Raw genomic sequence first — 20014 nt, 5'->3', positions numbered from 1 at the left:
TTTTTAAATTTGGAATTAAAGTAGTTTATGTATTCTTAAACTTTGTTCTCTCAAGACTATACAATTACTAGGGGAAAATAGTATATATCTTCAACCTCGTAGTATTTAGTTTCTCTTGGAAAATGATTTATATTACACTAGAAACAATATTAAAACATTGAGGCTAAACATCCATGTTATAAATATCTGATCTTCTGAAGCTTTGCTTTAAGGATCAGAAATTTTATATGTAATTTGCAGGGTGAGGAAATAGCTTTAGAGTGAGTTGATTGATTTTGCTATGGGACATATGTAGATCTAAGGAAAGCTTTGTGTAAGCAAAGCTTTTTAAAGTATAATACATGATGTGCCTGATGAGTGAGGAGGAAGATATTTACAATGCAATTTGTCGTTTCTGTGCAGCATGTTTTGCCCAGCAGAAAGCCTTGTAATTCTGTAGTAAGTATATGTAGAGATTTTTGAGAAGTGTAAGGAAAATGGCTTTTTTAAAATTACTCTTTCCCTTGTAGTAATGATGCGGCACAGTCCGATGATGAAGAGAAGTTACAGTCTCAACCAACAGATACTGATGGTGGAAGGTTAAAACAGAAAACGTGAGTTACAGTACATCCCTTTTCTTTATTCAAGCTTTTATTTAAAAAAAAAAATAGAGAACTACCATAGTATTTTCAATCTGTGTTCTATCCAGTTTATATGTCCATCCACACCACCACGCCCTGCTCCCAGCCAATGGATTATGAGTTCCTGGAGGTTGTGTTGGTCATTTTTATAGCATCTGACATATAGTAGATGATTAATAAATTTTGCATCACGCCTGTATTGTCTGTCTGACAGTACATACCAGAATTGTTACTAGAAGAACATTGGGGTGACAATTGTTAGTAAAGTTACATAAATTTCAGGTACATAATTCTGTATTACATCATCTATAAATCCCATTGTGTGTTCACCACCTGGAATCAGTTCTCCTTCCATCACCATATATTTGATCCCCCTTACCCTCATCTCCCAACCCTCAGCCCCTTACACTCTGGTAACCACTAAACTATTGTCTGTGTCTATGAGTTTTTCTTTCTCATTTACTTGTCTTGCTCTTTTGTTGTTTTTGGTTTATACACCACATATCAGTGAACTCGTATGGTTCTCTACTTTTTCTGTCTGACTTATTTGGCTTACCATTATAACCTCAAGATACATCCATGTTGTCACAAATGATCCTGTTTCATCTTTTCTTACCGCCGAATAGTATTCCATTGTGTATATCTACCACAACTTCTTTATCCATTCATCTATCGAAGGACATTTTGGGTGTTTCTGTGTCTTGGGCACCGTAAACAAAGGTGCAATGAACATTGGAGCACACGTGTCTTTATGTATAAATGTTTTCAGATTTTTTGGGTAGATACCCAGGAGAGGGATTGCTGGGTCATATGGTAATTCTATTCGTAATTTTTGAGGAATATCCACATTGCCATCCATAGCGGCTGCACCAGTCTGCATTCCCACCAACAGTGTATGAGGGTTCCTTTTTTCTCCACAGCCTCTCCAACACTGGTTACTGTTTGTCTTGTTGATGAAAGCCATTCTGACTGGGGTGAGGTGATATCTCATTGTGGGTTTTATTTGCATTTCTGATGATTAGTGATGTTGAGCATTTTTTCATATGTCTATTTGCCAATTGTATGTCCTCTTTGAAGAGATGTCTCTTCAGGTCTTCTGCCCATTTTTCCATTGGGTTGTTTGTTTTCTTGTTGTTGAGTTGCATGAGTTCCTTGTATATTTTGGATCTTAACCCCTTATCAGAGGCATTGTTTGCAAAAACCTTCTGCCATTCAGTTGGTTGCCTCTTTATTTTGTCGATAGTTTCTTTTGCTCTGCAGAAGCTTTTAAGTTTCATATAGTCCCATTCGTTTATTTTAGCTTTTGCTTCCCTTGCCTTTGGAGTCAAATTCATAAAATGCTCTTTGAACCCAAGGACCATAAGTTTAGTACCTATGTTTTCTTCTATGCAGTTTATTGTCTCAGGTCTTATGCTTAAGTCTTTGATCTAGTTTGAATTAATTTTGGTACATGGTGACAGACAGCAGTCCAGTTTCATTCTTTTGCACATGGCTATCCAATTCTCCCAGCACCATTTATTGAAGAGGCTGTCTTTCCTCCATTGTATGTTTTTGTCTTCTTTTGTCAAAAATTATCTGTTCATATTTATGGGGTTTTATTTCTGGGTTCTCAATTCTGTTCCATTGGTCTATATGTCTGTTTTTCTGCCCATACCATGCTGTTTTGATTATTGTTGCCCTGTAGTACAAGCTAAAGGCAGGGAGTGAGATACATCCAGCATTGTTCTTTTTTCTTAGGAATGCTTTGGCTACTCGGGTCTTTTGTGGTTCCAAACAACTCTGATGATTTTTTGTTCTATTTTTTTAAAAAATGGGATTGGGATTTTGATGGGAATTGCATTAAATCTGTATATTGCTTTAAGTAATATGGCCATTTTATCTATGTTGATTCTTCCAATCCATGAGTGCGGAATGTCTTTCCATTTCTTTGTGTCTTCAATTTCTTTTTAAAATGTCTTATAGTTTTCAGCATATAGGTCTTTCACATCCTTGGTTAAGTTTATTCCTAGGTATTTTATTCTATTTGCTGCAATTGCAAAAAGAATTGTTTTTTGTATTTCATTTTCTGAGATTTCATTGTTAGTATATAGGAATGCAATAGACTTTTGTTCGTTGATTTTGTAGCCGGCAACTTTACTGTTTTTGTTGATTGTTTCTAATAGGTTTTTGGTGGAGTCTTTAGGGTTTTCTATATATACCATCATGTCATTGGCAAAGAGTGATAATTTAACATCTTCATTCCTAATTTGGATGCCTTTAATTTTCCTCTTGCCTGATTGCTCTGGCGAGGACTTCCAACATTGTGTTGAAAAGCAGAGGTGATAGGGGACAGCCCTGTCGTGTTCCTGAACATAGAACAAAGGGTTTCAGTTTTTCACTCTTAAGTATGAGATTAGCTGAGGGCTGTCATATAGGGCCTTTATTATGTTGACGTACTTTCCTTCTATACCTATTTTATTAAGTGTTTTAATCATAAACGGATGTTGCATCTTGTCAAACACTTTTTTCTGCATCAATTGATATAATCATGTGATTTTTGTCCCTTATTTTGTTTATGTGATGTATCACATTGATGGATTTGCGGATGTAGAACCATCCTTGTGCCCCAAGGATGAACCCCGCTTGGTAGTGATGAATAAGCTTTTTAATGCATTGTTGCATTGGAGTTGCTAGAATTTTGTCTAGGATTTTTGCATCTGTATTCATCAGAGATATTGGTCTGTAGTTTTCATTTTTTGTGTTGTCCTTAACAGGTTTTGGTATCAGGGTAATGTTGGCCTCATAAAATGAGTTAGAGAGTACTGTCTCTTCTTCAATTTTTTGGAAGTGTTTGAGCAGGATTGGTATTAGATCCTCTTTGAAGGTTTGGTAGAATTCACTAGTGAAGCCATCTGCTCCCGGGCTTTTGCTTTTGGGAAGTGTCAATTATGTCCATTTCATCTAATATGTCTTTTAGGAGTGATATTTCATTATTTTCTGTTTGGATGATCTGTCCATTGCTCTCAATGATTTATTTAAGTCCCCTAGTATAATTGTGTTTTGGTCAATTTCTCCCTTTAGTTCTGTTAGTAGTTGCTTGGTATATTTCTGTGCTCCCTGATTGGGGGCATAAATATTGATGACTGTTGTGTTTTCTTGTTGTGTAGCCCCCTTTATCATTATGAAATGTCCATCTTTGTCTCTTGTTACCTTTTTCACCCTGAAGTCTGCTTTATCTGGTATCAGTATAGTTACCCCTGATTTTCTCTGGATACCGTTTGCTTGGAGTGTCAATTTCTACCCTTTCACTTTGAGTGTATGCTTGTCCTTGTAGCTGAGATGTGGCTCTTGGTTGCAGCATATCATTGGGTTTAGTTTTTTAATCCATTCAGCTACTCTTTGCCTTTTTATTGATGAGTTCAGTGCATTTACATTTAGGGTGATTATTGATATGTGAGGATTTCCTGTCATTCTATCTTTAGTTTTCTGGTAAGGCTGTGTCTCCATTGTTTATTTGCCTTTTTGTTGTTGTCTGTTATTTCTGTGTGGTGGTGGTCTATGATTTTTCCATCTGTTTCTTCTTTTATTGCATTGTATATTTCAGTACTGGAATTTTTTTTGAGTGGTTACCATTAAGTTTATGCAAAAGAAAGTTTAATATTGAGAGTATTCCCTTTTCTTCAGTGTGCTTACTTTCTCCATTCCCATATTCCGGTTCATGCCTTTATTGTCCCCCCTCTCATGTTTTGGTTGTCACAAATTATCCCTGTTTATGCTGGTCGAACAGCCTCCTTCAGTATTTCTGGTAGTGCAGGTTGTGTGTTAGAAAATTCCTTCAGCTTCTGTATGTCTGGAAATGTCTGTATTCCTCCTTCATATCTGAAGGATAACTTTGCTGGATATATTATTCTTGGCTCATAATTTCTCTCTTTCAATAGTTCGAATATTTGGTTCCGCTCCCTCCGGGCTTGTAAAGTTTCTGCTGAAAAACCTGATGATAAACAAATGGATTTTCCTTTGTAGATTACCGTCTTTTTTTCCGTGGCTGCCTTGTGGATTCTTTCTTTGTGGTTAATTTTTGACAGCTTCAATGCAAAGTGCCTTGCAGAAGACTTTTGGGGTTGAGGTAATTAGGTGTTGTTTTTGCATCTTGGATTCGAGGACCCAGTTCTTTCCGCAAATTTGGGAAGTTCTCCTTTACTTTATTTGGATATACTCTCTGTTCCCTTCTGTCTTTCTTCTCCTTCTGGTATGCCCATTATTCTTATATTGCTCTTTCTCATGGAGTCAGAAAGTTCTTGTAGAGTTCTTTCATTTCTTTTAAGTCTCAAGTCTCTTCTTCCATCTTTGCCATTTCTAGGTTTCTCTCTTTGATGTCACTGATTCTTTTCTCCATCGGGTCAAATCTACTACCTAAGCTGATTATTTCATTCTTCATTTCTTTTATTGAGTTCTTAATTTCCAGAAATTCTGTTTGGTTCTTTTTTTAAAATTTCAATCTCTTTGGTAAAGTGTTCATTTTGTTCTTTGATTGTGTTTGAGTTTATTAAACTGCCTGTCTGTGTTTTCTTGCATCTTGTTGAGCTTTTTAAGAACTGCAATCTTGAATTCTCTGTCATTTAAGACATATATTTGCATGTATTTAAGTTCGTTTTCTGGGAGACTTCATTTTCTTTCTGAGGTGTCATGTTACCTTGGTTATTCATGGTAATTAATGCTTTATTCTCTTCCTAGACATCTACTGGTGTGGGTTCTGCAACACGTTGATAGAAAGAGGTCTTTCTTTTGTTTTCCTGTAGGTGTTGGTAGAATGCTTTATTTTCTGTGTGACTGCAGCCTTTCATTCTCTCTCACCCTGTAGTGTTATGTTTTCTCTGCACTATTCCAGTTTCTCACACAATGTGGGGGTTTCCCTGGAAGGCGGGCTTCTCCTCTGTTAACAGTTCGCCTGGGTCATAGGGCATCGCGTCTCTGTGGGGATGTGGAGAGATTTTGTAGTTCCAAAGCTCTTCCTGCACCATATTCAGAGCCCGTATGTTTCAGCCGTTCTGTTTATGCATACAGGGATCCGCCCAGATAGGTGGGGACAGGGGCGGGGTGAGTTGTGAGAATTGGCCCAGAGCAATGGCAGCGACCACCACCACAGCCAGTCCTGCTTCCACAGCTCCCTCACCTTTGCTGGAACTAGTTGGACTGCGAATCTGTATCTGCGGACCATAGTTCTCGGAACTGCAAATATTCTGTTCTTTTGATCTGACACTGCTACTGTTCCGCTTCTAGCACCGGGCAGGTGGGGGCGGGGCGAGCTCTGTGAGGATAAGGCGGGGGCGGCTAGTCTCAATGCCCAAGGGTTCATTTCTCTCCTCAGTAATGAGGGCTTAAACCACCATTTTCACCCTTCTTCCCTCAGTCTTTTCTCTGAGGTCCTTGCTGTGAGCGTTGGGTTCAGCTGTGTCATATGATGCCCCCTCAGGCCTATGGGCCATAAGCAGAGCCCTAGCAGTCTGAGTTCTTCCCCCTCCCGCAGCTGCGGTAGTTCTGGGATGCAGCGAGCTCGGAGCACTGAGCTAGGTCTGCGTCCTGTGTATGTACTTCCCCTTCTTCTCACTTCTTCCTTCCCTCCTCGCCTGCTAGCACAATTTGCCCACCTTTAGATGATTTCAGTAGTGTACCTCTTAGTCTTGCCTGCAAGTTGCGCAGAGTCCTTTGTGGAGTTATAGCTTTCAAATTGTTGTAAATTCCAGGGGAGATTTCAAGAGGCTCACCTCACACTGCCATTTTTATGACTTAACCTAAAATGAGTTTTTAAGGATGGCCATCTAAAGCAGTCTTCTCAAAGCAGTTCTCACTGCATATTCATGGCCTCCCTGTACTCTCTAAATCAGATGATCTGGGGAGATGGCTCAGGTATCTCACTCTAAACACTCCCCTCCCATCCCAGCCTCGCCAACAGATTATCATTCACCAGTGAAAACCAATGCTCTTAGAGCATACGATGTTGTGCATTGAGGGAAGTGCCTATATTTGCTTTGTTGCCATGTTGACTTGAATATACTTATTCCATACAGTGGATTTGAGAGCTCAGAGACCTACTGTTTATGTAAAAAAAAAAAAAAAAGAGCTATTTCAAAATAACATACTTTACCAGTCACAGCTAGTAAGATTATCAATGAATTCTTGAACTTTTACAATTAGTTGAGTTAATAAATAATTGTGATGTTTTTGTATTTTCGGTAAGGACTCAACTAAAGAAGTTCCTAGGAAAATCAGTAAAAAGAGCAAAGCATCTGGCTGAGGAATATGGTGAACGTGCTGTAAATAAAGTTAAAAGTGTGAGAGACGAAGGTAAGTGACAGAACATTTCAACTGAATGTTTCATTTGTTATCATTTAAATTTAGCCTGCAGTTTCTTTGAAGCATTCTATTTTATCGAAAGAAATAAAGCTTTATAGATATCTTAGCATTTCAATAAATCATATAACTTTCACTGTCACTTAATTTGGTAAGGAAAATGAATTTATGCGTCTTAAACATGAATTTGTACATACTTTGTGACTGTGGCAACCTAGAAGAGTGTTCAGTAATCAGCTATAAATTAGTTATGCAAGGCTACTTAGTTTTTATAAATATTTTCAAATATAGGTAATTTTTCTAAATTTGTGCACATCTTAACTTCATATGCCCTTGTTGTAATTATATTCATTTATTGTTTATAATAAACAGTTATATAGCACTTATTCTGTGCCAGACACTTCTAAACACTTTCAGCTATATTAAGTCATTTAGTCCTCATAAAACCTATGAGGTAAGTACCATTATTCTCCCCATTTTATAGATGAGAATACTCAGGCACAGAAAGGTTGGGCACCTCACCTGTGGTCATACAGATGATAAAGGACAGAGCTGGATTTGGAATCAATATACTATTTAGTAATATAGAGATTTTGTTTCTCCATTTAATGAATTTTTCTTGGTTAGCAGTGGATATGAAAATGGGATAGCTATATCTATATTAGTTAGTCATGATTTTTGGTGGTTTTCTATTTAGTGTTTCATACTGATCAAGATGATCCTTCGTCCAGTGATGATGAAGGGATGCCATACACAAGACCTGTTAAATTCAAAGCAGCACATGGTTTCAAAGGACCTTATGATTTTGATCAGATCAAAGTGGTGCAAGATCTGAGTGGTGAACATATGGTAAGCGAGATTTTTATTTTTCAGTATGGATTCTGTTTTCATTGAGAGAAATACTTCTGTAAAGCAGATCTCTTCTTATGTATGTAATTTTTCTAGCCTTACTTAAGAAGAGTGAATTGATATTAATACAATTTAATGAATTAGTAATGCAGTCTATCTGAATTATTGTTCAAGAAGTAAGTTATTGAATTAAGTAAATTCTAAGTCTGTATCATTAAGAAAGCAATGTAAAGACACCAAATTTTAAAACAGTTATATTAGAGGGTGATCTATCACTTTCAAAAATGATTAAAGTGTTCCCCAGTATATTTTAAATAATTTACACAAGTATTTCAGAAGCTCGGGGCAGCCGGAGGGTTCATTTGGTTAGAGCGTGAGCTCTGAATGACATGGTTGCCAGTTCGATTGCCACATGGGCCAGTGAGCTGCACCCTCCACAACTAGATTGAAGGACAATCTAGTTGGAGCTGATGGGCCCTGTAGAAACACACTGTTCCCCAATATTCCCCAATAAAATTGGGGGGGAAATGTCAGAAGCTCAATATATTTTGTAAAGTGACCTAAAACAAGGACAGAGGTAGGTAAAGGTACAACTTCTCTATCAGACTTAAAATGTACCAAAGTAGATATAAAGTATACAAATTATATTGCTCCTGAAAAGGCTAGGAATATAGGGAATGAAGTAATAAACTCAGAACTGGATATATGATGCTGTGTGTCCTTAATCAGGGAATCTGTTTATCTATTTAGATTTTAAATCTAAAAGTTGGCCTAACCGGAAGAAAGCAACCACAAACATAAGATGGCAGCCAGACTGGCATTTAAACTTTGGTATTTATAATCTACACATAAAATGTTTGAGTTGATTATAGTAACTTCCTTTAGGAATCTGATGAATTTCCTTGTACTATATTGACTGTCTTTCATTGTTTCCAGTTGTAAGTAAAATCTCATTGTAGTAGGCTCCAAATGACAAATTTCTTAATATACTTGAATTTTATAGAGATGAATGTTATTCCAGTAAATGAGCTGTTGCCTCTAACTTGGGTAATCTTTTTGATCTGCATAGATGTGTGTTGTAATAGTTATAATAGTATTTGTTGTAATAGGATTTGCCCTTTCCAGTTTAAGAGTTCACATTCTTTAACCCCCTACCCAACACACACACACACACAGAGACACACACACACACACACAGTTTTCAGTATCTGTCTGGGAATTCTAGCCATATACTGCAAAACCTTTCTGGGGAGAAAAACTGGAGGAAACGATACCATTCCAACATTTCTAAATATCTAATACTATGAGGGTTACTGGTAAGGTGGATCGTACTCTTCTGTCAGTCCTGGTCAAGAGTTATTGGTACTAAGCTGAGGTCTCTGCCTCCTCCTATCCTACTCCCCCTGATGTTCAGCTAGGAAACTGAAATCCCAATCTAGTATTCATGCTTTTACAATGAAGATTTCAAGCTACCTCACAACTCCCATTTCCAGTAATATGTGGGCAAGGTTTGGAATTGAAATTGTTAGTTTAGAGTATGGTAAACTGCACTATTGTATCTCTCCTTTCTCCTAAAAGTGCCTCTTTGTGGTATTGTATCACCATTGGGCTGTTGGTTTAAGTGATGTTAGTAATGGGAGCATTATCTTAGTATGCATAATTTGGCATAATTTTTTATTTTGGCTTAGTGTCTTAATATTTAAAATAATAACTTTGAACCTTCATTTGTTTTCATAGGGAGCTGTTTGGACAATGAAATTTTCTCACTGTGGTCGATTACTTGCCTCAGCTGGACAAGACAATGTAGTGAGAATATGGGCTTTAAAAAATGCTTTTGACTATTTCAACAATATGCGAATGAAATACAATACTGAAGGTATTTTTTTCATTTATTTGTGGGCTTTAAAAATCTAGAGACATCTGGCATTTTTACATTTTAGGTATAATAATGCCCTCTAATCAAGGCAACATTTACAACAACTACTAACTTCCTGTCGTAGCCACAAACCTAAGTAAGACGGAGGTCAACAGCAAAAAGCATCTAAACCCAGTGAAAAAGCTACCACAAAGCTTTTGACTTTATCCTCTTTCCGGTGTAGTGCAGAGTTAATTTCATCAGCTATTGAGAACGAAGTCATTTGGTTTCCCCTGGCAATCTTCAGTTCTATCCTAGGTTAAAATAAATATCTGATTCATCTAGAAAAAGCATGAGAATAATATATACATCCAATAAGTAAAACGAATGATTACAGAAACATAGCCATGGAAAGTAAATGTGATTTGTCAATACATCAAAGGATATATGAAAAAAGGTTAAATGGAAAAGAGAAACCTCAGAAGATGGTATATGTACACAGTGATTACAACTATGTGAAATAGTTCTGTATCATAGTAAATTATCAGGAAAATATATAGAATTGATGTAAATAGGAGTTTCAAGTTTATGGGATTCTTTTCTTGTAATTACTTAACTACAATAAATTTTCTCCACAAATCCCGCTCTCCCCACCCTACCCCCATCCCCAGGCTGGAAAACAAGAAGTTAAGGGATGGGAGCAAGGACATACATAGAAGTGGCTTTGGGCAGGAATATAGAGCATAGTAAACTATGTTTATTATGCATTTCTTTTTATTGCCCCACCTGGAGCAAAAAGACTACTTTCAGTGGCCCTTGAGACTTACCCCAGCCTAGACCCTTTCTGCCCCTTTATTGTTCATCTTGCTACTTGTTATGATTGACAAGAATGTATTCACTGTAAATAATGAGAATTTAACAATATTTTATTTAACTGGGGAAATGGTTAAGCCATTTTATAAAGTTCTTATATAAAAATGATAAGAACAAATATTTTGGTGCCTAAAGAGTTAATGCGTCCCGTGGATTTTTCCAGATTGTTACATTCATGACTATTAATTAGGTGTTACTGTGTTATTAGTTCTGATTTTTTTTTTGTGTGTGTGTGTGTACATGTAGGTACATGCCTTTTTACAGTTGTTATGTTGTTTTTAGGACGTGTGTCCCCATCACCTTCTCAGGAAAGTCTAAATTCATCAAAATCTGATACAGATACAGGGGTATGTTCATTCTTTTATGGTTACTATTGTTAAATACTGTGATTTGATTTGTTTACCATGAAGTACCTTATTGTTTATCAGAAACTACAGTTGCATGAAAGCACTTAATTAAAATTAGATATGTTAGAAACGAGTTTCTTCTATTAGAATTGGTAAATGAAAAAATGTGATGTTTAAAGGTTGTTAGACAGTGAATACTACTACTCAAGCTACCAAACTACTAATGAAAACTTAAATAAAACAAAATCCCCTCCCCTCAAATCCATTTTAGATATTTTTAAAAAATAATAATGGATACCTGAGTTATAGGTAATTAAAGAAAGAAAAAAAGATGCTGAAATATTTTCATTTTTCCATTTCCTTGGTTTTGTTTGTTTGTTGTAATTTTATAGGGGAATATTGGGGAACAGTGTGTTTCTCCAGGGCCCATCATCTCCAAGTCATTGTCCTTCAGTCTAGTTGTGGAGGGCGCAGGTCAGCTCCAAGTCCAGTTGCCGTTTTCAACCTTTAGTTGCAGGGGGTGCAGCCCACAATCGCATGTGGGAATTGAACCCGCAACCTTGTTGTTGAGAGCTCACACTCTAACCAACTGAGCCATCCGGCCGCCCTTCTAGAAGCTCAGCGGCAGCTCCTTGTCTTCAGTCTAGTTGTGGAGGGCGCAGCTCACTGGCCCATGTGGGAACTGAACCAGCAACCCTATTGTTCAGAAGTCGCCCTCTAACCAACTGAGCCATCTGGGCATCCCCATTTTCTTGGTTTAATAAATGCTTTATCACAGTTTTAGGTAGTTTTAAATATCTTAATGATTTTCATTTGGTCTCAGAGCTGGAAGGTTGAATATTATAACCAATTTTAAACCTAAAAGTACAACATAAAATGTTATTCTAAGCTATCCCCTGTGTTTCTAGTGTACTGATCTAGGCAAGGGTAATGTAAACAGAAGCTACAATATCCATCTGGGATTTCACTGGCTCTATAGTAATTGACATGAATTTTTACCTACTCTGAACATACTCAGCTTTCCATAGATCTGGTTTTCCTCGTTCTCTTCCTCTATCCATGTTGTCTCTTCTTCCTTCACCCTCTTTAATGTTGCTGTTTCTCAGGGTTCTTTCCTTGGCCATTCTCAGTGGATTTACCCACTGCCTCCCATCCTAAACTGGCTTTTTAGCTCCATAATTCTCCTAGCCTTTCAGTAGCTTTATGTTTTTTAAACAAGAATGAAATCTTACTGTGCATGCTGCCCTTTTCACATAACAATATATATGGGGTCTCTCCACCTACATGTTCTTCAAGCACATCAATTAATAGATCTGAAACAACTCCTTGAGTAAAAGTTTTTTGAGTGCCTGTTACGTGGGACAGACATGGCACTAGACTCTGCAAAGTTAAATGAGACATATTTTGTGGCCTCAGGGACCTGGCTGACTAGTGAAATAGATATATTCACAATTACAGTAGTGGATAATGATATTCTACAGAAGGGACTCCGCAAGTATAGGAGTTAGCGTCGTGAATCAGGGTGTCAGGAAAACCTTCCTGGAGGCTTTGATGTTTGACCTAGGAGTTCACAAGAGAAGGCAGGAAAGGCCATCTCACAGCCTGTAGCCAGTGCAAAGGCATGAAGACTGAAACAGCACAGAACGTTAAAGGTGCTACAAGAAATTCCATGTGGGTGGACCAAAGGGTAAGTGAGAGTTGTGGGAGAGGTTGGCAGCACTGGAATTTTACATGGCCTTTTGTTTGTGTTAAACCAAGGTTTTGAACTTTATCCTGCAAGCTACTGAGGGAGAGGGGGCTTTGAAGGGTTTTGATCAGGAGCTCAATTAAAATGTTCAGGGTTTTGTTTTAGAAAGAACATTCTGATAGCACTGTAAAGGATAGATTGAATAGGAGTGCCAGGCTAGGGACAGGGAGACCACTTAAGAGGCTGTTAACCCAGAAGAGAAATGGGTACTTCGATCATGATAGATTCTGATAGCAGTGGGTCTAAAAACCATAAAGATGAGCTGAATTTGAGATACATCAAAAAAGTGCGATCTGTAGGACTTGGTGACTGATCAGCTGGGTGGGAAGTGACTAGCCTAAGATAATTCCCAGGTGTCTGGATAGATGTTAATGGTCATTCATGGAAATATTTTTATTATCTGCCCACATCCTGCTTCTCCTCTCTTTTGAACCTTCTTTAATGGCATCAACATCTATAAGTTCCTTTTTTAACTCAGTCAGGAACACTCTATTGCTTTTCCTTCCTTACCCACATATCAAATTAATTACAAATTCCCGTCTACTCTACCTCCACCTGCAAATGCCCATGGAATCTGTTCCCTCAACCCCCATTGTTGCTCACATCATCTATGCCCTTAACACTCATTTGAATGTTTGCTGCTTTTTCTGTCTCTGGTCTTTACCCAGTTCATTTTCTATACTGCCACCAGTTATTTATTTATTTATTTTTTACAAAATACATATCTGCTGTGCTGTTCAGTGTTCTTTAATCTTCTGATGGCTCCTTGTCACCTGCAGAATAAGGCCCTTCCCGATATTGCCTCATCTCATCGCTTTAACTCAGTTCTAATTCCCTAGTACCTGCACACCCTACCTGCCATGCTGGATATGGGTGTGTGCCCTAAACACTCACTTTCATGTCTGTCCATGCTGTTTGCTTTACCTGGAACTCCCTTCCTGTCTCCTGTCCTCACAGGGCGAAACCCTCTCCTCCTTCAAATACCTTATCTCTTACAATATTCCCTGAATCAAGCAGGCAAAGTTGTTCTTCCTTTTTGTTCTGAGAGTACGTCGTATTGACATTGATATTACTTACCACATCCTCCTTGGTAGTTTGTCTCACTGGCTAGTCTCAGGCTGGTTTAAGGCAAAGAACTGTACTTCACAGATCTTAGTATCCTTGCAACCTAATCCAGGCCTGAGTCAGTGTTGAGTTCCTGTGCCATTATTCCTGTTTCCCTTATTTGGATGCTTGCAGTTTCCCTTCTTTCTATCCAAGCTTGCCCATTCTTCAGAGCCCACTTCCTCCAGAAAGCCTTCACCTACTAATTTAGCATAGAAAATGTTAACCACTTTGCTTTAGGGAAAAGGGTTTGCTTTTATTAGTTTAATTCACCATAAATTTTCCAGGCTTTGGTTACTATTAAAAACAGGGACTATTTGAACCATCTTTCATTATGCTGATTTCAACAGTCCTGCGTACAGTTTCTTAACTACTTCCATCCATGCCCCCAAAAACCCTAAGTAACTCCGAATGTTGTTTAAATGCAAGACCCTTCCTTCCTTCTTTCCTTCCTTCCTTCCTTCCTTCTTTCCTTCCTTCCTTTCTTTTTTAAGGATGGCACAGCTTACAGTGGCCCATGTGGGGATCGAACCAGCAACCTTGGTGTTACTGGCACCATGCTCTAACCAACTGAGCTAACCGGTCACCCCAAATACAAGACCTTTTAAATGAGGAGCATACCGTGTTTCCCCTAAAATAAGACCTAGCCGGACCATCAGCTCTAATGCGTCTCATGGAGCAAAAATTAATATAAGACCCGGTCTTATTTTACTATAAGACCAGGAATATAATATAATATAATGTTATATTATATTATATTATTAATATATTATAATATATTAATATTAATATATTAATATGATATGATATATGATATGATATTATATATGTGTGTATATATATATGTGTGTGTATATATACGTATATAATATCAGGTCTTATATTAATTTTTGCTCCAAAAGACGCATTAGAACTGATAGTCCAGCTAGGTCTTAATTTTCAGGGAAATATGATAGTAGTTCTTTGACACAAAATGCAGTGACCCCCTGAAGTACTAAGATTTTTTTCTGGAGTCTTGAATATCATTTATGTCTATTGTTTCCAGGAAAAGATTGGGGTTCTGTTACTTCTGTCATTCTACTTGGGGACAGTTAAAAAAGAGGCCGCTATTTCATATGCCTTTGGAGTTCAGTATCTGGCATTACCTTTGAACCTAGTGCTAACTGCAGTGAGGCACAGTAAGCACAATGGAGTTTATGTTCCTGATGTGCATGTTCTTTTTTCGCATGATACTGATAATATTATAGCACATTTGAACTACGTTCTCACTCTTGTCTTCTTAGCATCCGTGTAAAATAGAATACCTGAAAGTACCTGTTGTACAGTTAGGCATACAGAGTGATGCACAGCAGATCACTTACCTACTCATTGGTCATGCCACACCTAGAATTACACTCTCTGTTTCTATTAATTTCCAAAAGTCGCTCAGTAAATGTAAGGCAGAAAGGAAGAGGGGCATGGTTGATTTGCTCCATTATGCTAGGGACTTACCAAATTTCTTCTTGACACTAGAAGTATCAGTTTCTTAAAACGAATGCTTTTCTTGGGTAAATCTATGTTTGGTATGCTTACTTAGTGGAACATCGATATAGGTGTGATCGCATTTAACTGCTGCTTAGAATTTTTGAGAGTAGATTGTAGGGAAGGAAAAAATTTTCCTCTACACTCTTAGGTTCTACAGCCGGGATCTACAAAATAGCCTGACAAAGGACAGAGTAACAGGAGAAAGGGTTTATTACATATGCGTATGGAGGCCTTCACCCCAAAATAGGGAAGATCCAAAGAAACAATCAGACGTAGGGGCTTATGTATCATTTTAACAAAGAGCAATAAGTTTGTGGAGATGTGACAAGACAAAGAAAAAGGGGGTTTAGACTTTTAGGGGTGGTAAATTTTGGGGCAGTAAATATATTGGAGGAAGCTAATGGAAGATAAAGGTTATTTAGTAAAGCCCTGTTTGTGCAGACTCATGCTATCTCCAGAGATAAGATTCACTCTCTCCTTCCTGATAAAGGAGTTGTGAGGGGAAGGTACCTTCACAAAAGGAGTTTTATGCTCTGCTTTCAGGTAGAAAGGGGAAGGGTAGAGACTTTCTTGTGTCTGTTTCTCCTAAGTTGATTTCAGCTCAAAATAATCCTTATGCAAAAGGGCATGTTTTGGGGTGACATCCTGATCCTCTTTGAGATCATTAGAATCAAAAGCTTGGATGAAGACAGTTAACTAAAGAGTAAGAGGTAATTTTTGTGAAATTCTACATATGCAGCATTTTATTAAAAATATGCATTGGTTAAGATTTGGTTTTGTCACCAATTATTAAATGTCTACAATGTGTTAGTCACTGAAAATATAAAGTGCATGCCAAGGACCTCTGCATGGGAGAAGGCACAGATCAACCATAATTAATATATGTCCAAAACGGAATTAAGTATGCTTTTCCCGAGAAAACCATTCCTTTGACTGTACTCGATGTCAGTTCCTTGTTTAACACCCATGCCATTTCCTGAGTTAGAAACTGTGATCACTTTTTACTCTCCCTTCAATGTCTGCTCATTTACCACATCCTGCCCACTTGATCTCAGAAATGTCTTTGGAATCTGGCCATTCCTTTCATTTCCACTGCTATAATCCAGGCTTGATCTCTTACTTGGACCACTAGAGTTCTTTTCCCAGATTCCAGTCTTTCATCCACACTGCCAGTAGAATTGCTTTTGTATGAAACACATCTGATCATGTTATCCTCCTATTTAAGCACTCCTTGTGGCTCTCTTTTTTTTCCTATTGAGTCAAGTCCAAATTCCTTAGCTTGGCTCAACCTTTCAGAGATCAGCCTGACCCCAGCTCTCATTGTTATTTCCCACCCTTCCCTCTCACAAACCTTATGTTCTGAGCCACTCAGTTGTTCATTATTGTCCCAACAAAAGTGTCAGACCCTTTGTTCCATTTACATATGCTACTCCTTTTGCCTGACAAATTCATTTTCAAACTCGGGTCTCCTCACTGAAGCATTCCTTAGTTTGTTTAATGCATTCTTACTCATATACTCCATCATTGTTGTCGTGGTACTTTGTCTGTATTTCTGTTACCGTGTTTCCCCGAAAATAAGACCTAGCCAGACAATCAGCTGTAATGCGTCTTTTGGAGAAAAAATTAATGTAAGATCCGGTTTTCCTTTACTATAATATACGACCGGGTATAATGTCATATCATATCAGATCATATCATATCATATCACATCACATAATATGTACCATGTCTTATATTATTTTTTGATCCAAAAGTTGCATTAGAGCTGATTGTCTGGCTAGGTCTTATTTTCGGGGAAACACGGTAAAAGCACTTACTATACTGTATCAATTTATGTAACAGCAGATAAAATTTTATGTACCCTTACTATGTGCCATGTACTTTGCTAACTGCATTTTACGTCTTATCTCATTTAACCTCACAATAGTCCTGATACTGTTGTGAGATACTATTAAGAACTCTGTTTTACCGATGAAGAAGAAAAGGCTTAGAGATGTTAAGTAACTCACCAATTTCACTCAGTTCATATTAGAACCCAGCTCTGATCTGTCTCTAGAGCTTATGCTCTTAACCATTATGCTCTGCTAGTTGGCATCTGAAGGTCTGGCACCATGTCTTCATTTAGTCCATAAATATTTGTTGAGTGCCTACTGTGTATTAATGACTGCTCTAGGAATCGGGGATATAGTAGTGAGCAAAAGAGACACAAATATCTGTTGTTACGAAGTTTAAATTCTAGTGGTTGGAGACAGAGAAACAAAATAAGTAAATTTTGTAATATGTTACCCAGTGATAAATTTTATGGATAAAATAAAGCATATTAAGTGGAGGCACGGAGTAAATAATGTGGACAAGCAAAGCTTCACCAAGATGTTATCATTTGAGCAAACTCTGAAGGAGGTAAGGGAGCGATCATCTGGCTATCTGGAAGAAAAGAGTATTCTATTCTAGGTAGAGTGAACAACAAGTGAAACTGCTATAAGGCAGGAGTTCTGTGTATTCAAGAAACAGCATTGAGGCCTGGGTAGCTGGAGCCAGTGAGCAATGGGATGTAATAGAAAATGAAGTCTCAGAGATGTTGATGGGGCAGTCATAACGTGTAGGCCATTGCAAAGACTTTGGCTGTTCTGAGAATGATGGAAGCTAATGGAGGGTTTTTGAACAGAATGGCATAATTTGTTAATGACGTCTGTTAAAAGGCACATTATGGCTTTCAAATGCTGAGAATAGATTATAAGGTAAGAAATGTCATTTATTTTGGTATCTCAAGTAATTAGTACAGTATCTGGTAAGTGCTAATAATATCAGAAGGGTTACAAGTTTTCAAAGCAGTCCAACTTTAAAATGACATTTTTAGGTAATCAGGATATTAGAATATGGATTAGATATTAGATGATACAAATAATATTTTTAGGTGTGATAATGGCATGGTAGTATATTTAAAAGAGGTAGTATATTTTAAAAAGTATATTAGTTGGAGATACATATAGAGTATTTACTGATAAAAATCAGTGGGGTTCAGATCTTGCTTTACATGCTCCAGCAAAAGTGAGCAAATATATGAAAGTGGGAGGAAGATTGATAAAACACGATGAGTAAAATGTTGATGATCGTTAAAGTAGGTGGTGGATGCATGGGGGTCATTATACTATTTATTATATTAATCTGTCTACTTCTGTGTATGTTTGAAATGTCCATAATAAAGTTTTATATATATTATATTTGTGTATGTGACTATATATAGAGATATAAATGTCTCTCGAGACATATGTAAATTAGATGAAATATATAATATTGTATTTAGTAATTCTACCTTTAAAAATCTATTATAAAGAAATAATCAGATACACCCAAAGATGTAAGTAAAAGGATTTTCATTTTAGTGTTCTCACAATAGCTAAAACTTGAACAAGCTAAATTTTTAACAACTAGGAAATAAAAACTATGGTATAATCTGTACAGTAGAATGTTATTTCGTCCTTAAATTGTTTTCAGACACTATTTAATGATGTTAAAAATATCCAAAATAAAATGTAAAGTGAAAAAAAGCAGAATTGAGAAATTACATACAATATTATCCAAATTTTGGCTAAAAATATCTATAAATATTTATAGATAAAAACTTAAAGGAAATACACCAAATTATGTTATCTCTAGATGGTAGGATTTGGGGTGATTTTTATTTGATTCTTTATACTCCTGTAGTTCAAAAAAAAAATTTAAACTTATCTGCTTTTATTAAAACAAGCAGCAAGAGATAGTATAAAAGTCTCAGACTTGAAACTTGTGAGTAGTAATACCCTTATATTAGGATAAAAATAGTCAAATGGGGATAGAGATTCATGTTCCAGGATGTTCATTGAATTGCTATTTATATTAGGGAAAAAATGGAAATGCCTAAGTGACCAACATATTGGAGAATGTTAAATTATGGTATGTCCATATGCAGTTAGTAAATGTTTTCAGAGTGAAATACAGAAAACACATGATGTAATAAAAAGGAAAATACTGAATCATGTGTATAGTATGATTTCAATTGTTTTTAAAAACAAAGATTGAAGGTAGTCAAAATATTGGCAGATTATAGGTGGTTTTAATTTTAATTTTTCTGCTTTCTTTGTTTTCTGAGTTGTCTACGCTGAGCATGTATTATTTTATAATCAGAAAGACATTAAGTATTTTGAAAAAAAGGTAGCGTATAGGGAGAAGAAAATGGATATTTAAGGAGGAAATAAAGGTCTGGAATTACTTCTGGAGGAAATATGCTGAGGAGTTAATGAAATGTAAATGATTATTAAAGGAAAAGCTGAATTTGATGTAATGGGGCAAGCCTGTTTAGTTTTATGTCTTCCAGCAGTGCTCACTAAGATGGCAGCAAAATTAGGGGAAGTAGTTCTAGTCATCTAGGATCAGTAGTGCTTGGCATTTGTGTTGCTAGTCTATCTCTACAGTAGATGTGAAGATGTTTTATAAGCTGTAAAGTTCTAGAAAAATAATATTGGTAGTTTTTAATCTATCGCCATGGCCACTGTCCTAGTTCAAGCCCTCATATTCTTACTTAAACTTAACGGATTGCTCTTTCTGCTTCCACTTTCTCTCTCCAAATCGTCTTTTATGCTATTGCCCAGCATTCTCTTTCTAAAGCACCAGTCAGATCATGTTATTTTTTTTCTTTTCAGAAACCCCTGTGGGCTCTCCATTGTATTAGACTAGCTGAACTTTTAAGCCACAAATTTGTGACTCTTTATGATCTGGTCTCAAAGTA

General features: G+C 36.9%; 1 protein-coding gene across 2 annotated transcripts in view; it reads left to right on the top strand.

Moving 5' to 3' along the window:
* The window catches only part of WDR44 (WD repeat domain 44), an 85062-nt gene that overhangs the window by 51911 nt on the left and 13137 nt on the right, over nucleotides 1-20014 (top strand). For both annotated transcript variants that reach the window (XM_033115539.1, XM_033115546.1), the window contains exons 8-12: nucleotides 510-593; nucleotides 6838-6944; nucleotides 7648-7799; nucleotides 9537-9675; nucleotides 10810-10874. In XM_033115539.1, coding sequence (XP_032971430.1) covers nucleotides 510-593; nucleotides 6838-6944; nucleotides 7648-7799; nucleotides 9537-9675; nucleotides 10810-10874 — 547 coding nt within the window. The remainder of the gene's footprint in view (nucleotides 1-509; nucleotides 594-6837; nucleotides 6945-7647; nucleotides 7800-9536; nucleotides 9676-10809; nucleotides 10875-20014) is intronic.

The sequence above is a fragment of the Rhinolophus ferrumequinum genome, chromosome X, assembly GCF_004115265.2.
Source record: "Rhinolophus ferrumequinum isolate MPI-CBG mRhiFer1 chromosome X, mRhiFer1_v1.p, whole genome shotgun sequence".
In the NCBI taxonomy this organism is placed as follows: Eukaryota; Metazoa; Chordata; class Mammalia; order Chiroptera; family Rhinolophidae; genus Rhinolophus; species Rhinolophus ferrumequinum.
The sequence above is the reverse complement of the archived record's forward strand: the minus strand, read 5'-3'. Positions and strand labels throughout refer to the sequence as shown.